At 52.6% G+C, this 6,968-nt stretch overlaps 1 protein-coding gene across 1 annotated transcript; it reads left to right on the forward strand.

Moving 5' to 3' along the window:
• Positions 1–1,849: 1,849 nt before the first annotated feature.
• TEX264 (testis expressed 264) lies at positions 1,850–6,721 on the forward strand (the record flags this gene model as incomplete). Its single annotated transcript, XM_010021518.1, has 2 exons — positions 1,850–2,107; positions 6,500–6,721. Coding segments are annotated over exons 1-2 (480 nt in total), but the record flags the coding sequence as incomplete, so codon positions are not given.
• Between the last annotated feature and the right edge of the window lie 247 nt (positions 6,722–6,968).

Below are 6,968 nucleotides of genomic sequence, written 5' to 3' on the forward strand. Positions count from 1 at the left end.
CAGACCCTGCCCTCCGCCCGGGCACGGCCTCCTGGCCGGGCAGGGACCAGGCGAGCTCTGCTGCCGCTGCCTGTGAGGAGGGCAGGTGGGAAACTGTCCGCGCCTGCCGCCGGCGGGGAACGAGCCACGGGAACCGGCAAAAGTAGCCGAAAACACCGGCTTCTCCCGCCGCGCCCAGAGGAAATCTTCTGGGCCCTCGGGCTGGCAGCTCATGGAGAATTGCCAGAACCGTGATTTGAAGTAATAAATCTGTGCTGGTTATAGGGAGGAGGCAAGGTGCTGCTGGGGAACGGGACGGGTGTAAAGTTCCAGGCATGCTATGGGTCCGGGGGTCCTCCCCTGCGAGGCCACCCTGAAGCAGCATCCAGTGCCACTCAGCTGTCCCCGGGGTGGGACATGCCAGCAGGACATTGTCCACCTTTGCCGTTCCTTTCCATGTTTCTTGATGCCCCTGCATTCAGCCACAAGAGTTTTGGGAAGAAATCTTGGCTTGTGGGGTCCTGTGGGAAAAGCTGCTCCTTGGGATGCCCCTCCTCTGGGGAGCAGGTTTGAGGTGACTGCGTGCCTTTCAGGTGCTCTGCTGTGACTGTTTTGCTTTTTGCCTCGTGTGTTTGAAAGGAAGCAATGATGTTTATTTTTTCCTGCTGCAGCGCCACAGATCCTGCACCCCAGTGGATCAGATGTCGTGAACTGTTTCTGGGCTGAGCTGGTTTTGCAGGTGAGTAGGGCCATGGTTTGAGACGATGCCCAACCTCGTGCTGCTGTAGCACTGAGCACAGCTGGCAGTGCCGGCTCTGCAGGGCTTGGTTTTGCCGTACCCCTACTTGCTGGGGCTGAGCAGAGCTGCTCGTGGTTTCTACCAGGCTATGACTCTTTTCTCTTGCTGTAAAGCTGAGCAAGCAGCAGCCACTGTGAACAACTTTTTTTGGATAAAGTGTGTTTAAAACATGGAGGTGGAGGTGAATTATTTATTTCAACCTTTGCTTTCAAACTGAGCTCCCGTGCAAGTCCCAGGGGAGTGTTGCAGCCAGTCCCTGTGACAAGACCTGTGTATTCAAGGAAGGATAAAACGCAAACAAGTCTCCTGCAATGGTTTGTGTTTCAGCTCCCCAGAGCCATTGCTCTTGGTGGGTGAAAACGAGCAGAAGGTGTTCACCATACTGCTGTGTCCTGCAGCAAGTGTGAGGGCAAAAAGATGCCAAGCAAAACAGGAAGCTTTGGTTGGGGTTATAAAAACTCTTTTAGGTTAAAAACAGATGATCTAAAAGGGTTGCCAGTAATTCATTGCACCCAAGTGTGTTTGCGATGTTTTTTCTAGCTGGGTCTTCAATTTGCTCTGAGCCTTTCTGGGTGCCTGGATCAAAGGGGATCCCCTGGTCAAAATACCAGGCGTGGCATTTATAATATATAAATTATTTTATTATAGACCCCTGATCCTTAGCGCAGTGCTGGGTATCTGTTGGATGGTGCAGGCTCACAGGGTGGTTTTCGGTCTTTCCTGGATGCGAGGCTGGACGTGAGCAGTGTGGCTGGTTCTGGGAGATGGAGACAGTACCTCTCTATTTCTCTTCCGTAATCACCTCATTCCCAAGAGGTGCTGAAGCAGTATAATTTGTACCTGGTGACCAATTGGAACAGGCTGATGCAATGTGGGACTAATATACAGGAGGTTTCTGGGGTGGTTCTACTGTCTTTAAGCTTCATGTGTAAGAGGGATTGGAAGTGGTTGTGTTTTACTGCAAATAAATATCTTCAGAGTGATTGCTTGTCTGAGTGCTAGCTTAACTCCCCTTCTTTCTCATCTCTTGCCACTAGTGCATCAGGAAGTGTGGAGCACCAAGCGTCCGTCATGTCTGACTGGGTGCTCCTTGGACTGATCGCAGTGCTGGTCGTGCTGCTGCTGCTGACTGTCTTCGGCTTCGCTGTCTACTCGGGGCTCTTCACAGAGGTGGTTGTGAGTGCTGGCTCCCCACCTGTCGGCAACATCACACTGGCCTACAAGTTCAGGGTAGGCCCCTATGGTGAATCTGGGCAGCTCTTCACGGACGGCTGCAGCATCTCTTCAAAGCTCTACTCCATCGGTGTCTACTACGACAACCCACACACGGTAAGGTGTGCCCAGTGGGCCCTGCAAGCTCTTGTGGTCAGCATCTGGATTCCCAGCTCAGGATGCTCCCCAACTGTATTTCAGGCACTTTCAGCTCACCCTCTGTAGATGAGCACTGGGATTCACAAGGTCTCCCAGATCTGTAGAGGATGCTGTGTGGGGAAAGACAACTGAAAGCAGATGGTTTCTTGGCTAACACTAACTGGAAGGCATTGGTTGAGCAAAGCTTACTATCTTCTGATAGCTCCTGCTGATCAGCAGCATAGTGGATGTGATTGTGGAGCAGAGGCCAATGTTCATGACTCTAAGGTGATGCATTCCTTGGCAGATCCCTTGGCTGCAGGAAGTGCAGCCAAGGCTCCTTCTGGACTTGCAGCTCTGTGGTTGAAAGCAGATGGTCTCTTCAGCTTGCTCTGTCCTCATCCATATTCCTCTTGTTTGTAGTGCTCTCGTGTTTTTCCGAGCTTCCCTATAGTCCTTTCATCCCCTGAGAGTTCTTACTGAAACCTCAGGTGATGTGTGCTGAGGGCTCCTGTCTGATGAAACAGTTACTCCATGATGCTCTTCAGGCTGAGAGGTGAGCAGAAAGCGCACTGCCTCATGGCTGCCAGCCAGAGCTAAGTACTTTGGTGGGTACTATCCAGGACAAGGAGCAAACAAAAGTGCATCAGAATTTGCTGGGGGGTGAGGAGCCTGGCAGTTGATGCAAGGTGGCATAGGGGTCTCCAGATAACAGCATGTGGGCATTTGTCTGTGACAGACAGCCTGGCTCTCCAGTAATGCTGAGTAGCTAGTGTGAGTGTGGAGGAATGCCATGGAGGGGGGAGGGACAGCAGAATAGTTAGCAGCTCTGTGTGTGTGCTTGGGCACGTGTGCTGGGGACTGGTGTGGGTCACAGTGCTTGGGTTGATAGTTCTGACCCAGTGCTTCTGCTCTGGGGATGACTGATCCTGTTTTACGAACCGTTTTGTTGCTTGCAACATGGTGCTCCTAAGGGTTGGACCTGCTTAGATGGAACTTGTCCATGAAAACATAGTGCTGAGTGGGCTGACAGGAAGGTATCAGAGGCAAGAAAGCACTGAGCTTGACAGTGCCCACTGGAGCCTGGTGCACTCAGCCACCTTGTGTCTTTGTGTCTAGTGTTGAGCTGACTTACCTTTATCTTCCAGTTTTTACTTCTGGATCATGGGAGGCAAAAAGACACTCTGCAGTGCCTCTTCCTGGCCTGGGAAGGAGGGTGGTGGAGTGTACTTTCCCCCATGGGATGAGCTGGACAGTGGCAGAGTTTGACTGAACATGCTTGGACACTTGTCCGCAAGAAGTGTCGTGTTTAGAGTGGGTGAGGGATGGGAGCCATGGGGAGTGCAGAGTGTGCTGGGGCCCATGTGGTCCACATTGTCCAAGTGGCCAATTCTTCTGCCACAGATTTATGTCCTTGTGTCAAGGTTCTCATCTGGAGTTGAGAACCCTGTGCGGGGCAGTTGGTGCTGCTGGAAGGGCTCAGCATCCATGCTTGGTGCTACCCTGCTCTGGGGACGTGACATGGACATGCCTGTGGTGGCCCTGCAGACCTGTTTCGGCACTGTGTGCTTGTACCTGCTGTAGCTGTGATAGCATGGGAGATGGTGTGCACTGCTGGCTCCTTGTTCTTGGAGGTTCAAGGATCGGTCACCCAGACTGCCTTTCCCCTGGGAGGAAGAGGACCTCTTCCTCCTTGTTTTCAGTGCTCTCCTGACCCTGGTGAAGCACCCTGTGGCAGAGGCTGGTCTGCTCAGAGCTGGCCGCTCACTGTGGATGTTGACTTGTCACCAAAAATAGACCTTTTGACATCAGGCAGCAGAACGTGCTCGCTGCCTGCTGTGTCCCCCTGTGTCCCTGGCAAAGCACTGACGGGCTCAGCCCAGACAGCTGCCTCCAGCCTGGCTCTTGGCCACTGGCTCCTGAGGGGTTTGGTGCCCCAGTGCTGCAGTGGGAAGGGGCTGATGACCAGCAGGTACCAGTGTGGGATTTGCTGTCCTGGCAGACTTACAGCCAAAGGAGGTGCTTGGTAGAAGAGAGGATGGGGATGCCAGAGAGCATCAGCTCTGTGCTGGGCAGAGCCCCATGGTGCGGGCTGATGACCAGCAGGTACCAGTGTGGGGACTTACAGCCAAAGGAGGTGCTTGGTAGAAGAGAGGATGGGGATGCCAGAGAGCATCAGCTCTGTGCTGGGCAGAGCCCCATGGTGCATGTGGGCTACCTTGGAGTCACACAGCCTTGGGGCAACTGCTATCACTGGCATCCCCAGGGCTTCCTGCTGGCTCCTGAATCTTAGTGTTCACACAAGGATGCTCCCTGAGCGCTGCTGACCACCCTGAGTGCTGCTGACCCCCTGCCAGTGATGTTTTACGTGGTTTAATGGACAAGATTAATATTAATTTGCATGGGTTTTTTTTTTTTCCTTTTTATTTAATATTTAGCAGCCCAGAGGACTTCTCTCACCTCTGGCAGGAACAAAAATAACTCCTCAGCAAGGACAGGATGTGGGGGGTGGATTTTTGCTCAGCTCCAGCCAAGCACTTCTGCACACGTCTAGTTGTAGGCATGTGCCAGGGCCTTTTGCCTGCAATCCACATGTTCACATGCTCAGCGACCAGCCTGTGCCCTGGCCTTGGATGGATGAGGCCAAAAGGCTCTCTGAGCACAAGAATGGGTTTTGCTCCCATCAGCAGAGCTGCTGGTTAGGCTAACTAATAATTTCCAAAGCTTCTCTGTTGGGGTGCCTGGGGGAGCAGAGGCTTTGATCAGCATCTGCCCATCCTAAAAGGACAAATTTGTTAGGGAAAGGCTGGTTTTAAGTGGAGTGTTTCCTTCCTTCCCTTGAGATGGTCTTTGTCAGTCAGGGTAGGAGGCAAATCTGCTTTGCTGCTGTCCTTGAGAAAGGACCTGCAGGGCTGCACGCTATGAAATAGAAAGTTAAAAGGAGAATGGAGGAAGCAAATATACCTGGCCCGAGTGGTGCTGCCTGCTCTGGCAGCTCTGGTCCTTCCATCTGCTCTGGGGGTGAACTGTCTTTGCTCAGGATGTAAATGGAGATTTCATTTCGTGTTTAAAGGAATTTAATATAGATTTCCCTTATCTCCTTGCTTCATTTGGACCTTTCCCTAGGGATGCCTTTAACTGTTGCCTCTTCCTGCCTTTCGGGTGGATCTGCTTCTCCTTCCTGGCCCCAAAGCAGCGATGCTCAGCACAGCCCTGTCTGCAGCTCCCTCTTGCAGCATAGGAGGGCAAGAGTGAGCCGTCAGGCGCCAGAACACAACGTGAGGGATACTGCTACTTTTGACAGGCTGTTTTCTTCCTTCCTATTTACATCTGCTGTGTTTCTCCTCCGGGATAGTCCTGCTGTGCAACATTAAAGAGTGTTTTAAAGGAAAGAGAGGGCAAGGAGTGCGGTGTGAGGTAGTTATTCTGCAGGGAGAGACGTTGCACAGGCAAAATCAGGCATGAGACTGGGGAGCACAGAGTGGGGATCCCCTTGAGGGGCACATGAGGATGGGAAGTGGTAACACGGTGGCCTTGTGTGCACCCTCTTTCTGCCTTACATCATCCCCACAAGAGTTTTGTGATGCCAATGCCTGCAGGACATCCAAACCTGGAGAGAGCATGTTTTTAAGTTTTTCATGTTGTTGGGGTCCAGGATGGAAGGGAATATGTTTCTCTTCATGCTACTACAAATAGCTTGCTGACTCTGTGCAAGTCTTCATGCCTTAGTTTTCTGACCCCTAAGACAGCTGGACTGTGTGCGCCTATGTAGGAGAGACCTGTCAGCCTCTGTATTTCTCTCTGGCTTAGTGCTAGTGGTGGCCCGTGCTAGTCGGTCGCACCAGCACATGTGTCTGGGTGGCTGCTGGGGGCAGGCACCGGTGCAGGTCGACCTCCTTGGGGATGTGGTGGAGGCAATTGGGCAGGTTGTGGCCAAGTCTCTTTTTAGTCCCCGCCAGAGTTGCAGGGGTGCCCTGCACATGGGGGTGGTGGTGAGCACATCTTAACAGTTGGGTCTCTGATGGGGAGAGGCTGGGGGAGGGGGAGGGCAAGAGAGACTTTCTGCAGTGACTCACTGGGGACAGGTTTGGGTGAGCAGCCTGGTGGGGTTTCTTTTCTGCAAGTCTGTCTGTCCTCCAAGGAGGGGAGCAGTACATTCTGCACTGGGCTGTGAGTTAAGGCTGTGAAGAGTGTGGACAGTCTGGGCTTGGATCAGCCTCAGTTAGGAGCGGGCATCTGGTTTGGTGTGCACAATCATTGCATTTACCCTGGTTCGTGGTGGTCTCCTGCCCCCATGCTCAGCAGGTTGAGGTTTTGGCTGGTGTTAAGACTCTCTTCTTCTGACGCTGGTTGTCTGTCTCCCTTGATCAGGTGTCTCCAGAGAAGTGCCGTTTTGCCATAGGCCGAATCCTCAGTGAGGGAGATGCAAAGCCGTCAGAAGAGCAAATCAAGCGGTTCCAGAAGTATGGCTTCAAGATTTTCTCCTTTCCTGCTCCCAGTCATGTGGTCATGGCGACCTTCCCATTCACTACACCATTGTCCATCCATCTAGCAATCAACCGTGTCCACCCAGCCCTTGACACCTACATCAAGGTAAGCAAGCATGGCATGAAGAGCTCTGTATGTGTTCAGTGAACTGCCAGAGGCTTCTCATCCTGACAGATGATGGTGCTGCTCTGACATGTCATGTCTTGACGTCTTCCCTTGGGCACTGCCATCAAGATCTCCTTCTTTTGCAATCTGGCAGGTATTTCCCCAGCAGGGATGTCCTCCCATTCGCTCCATAGGCACAGGGGTGTCTTTTCTGCTGTTTTGTGTTGACAAGAAGCAAGTTCTCATC

The sequence above is a fragment of the Nestor notabilis genome, unplaced genomic scaffold (assembly GCF_000696875.1).
Source record: "Nestor notabilis isolate BGI_N333 unplaced genomic scaffold, ASM69687v1 scaffold23329, whole genome shotgun sequence".
In the NCBI taxonomy this organism is placed as follows: domain Eukaryota; kingdom Metazoa; phylum Chordata; class Aves; order Psittaciformes; family Psittacidae; genus Nestor; species Nestor notabilis.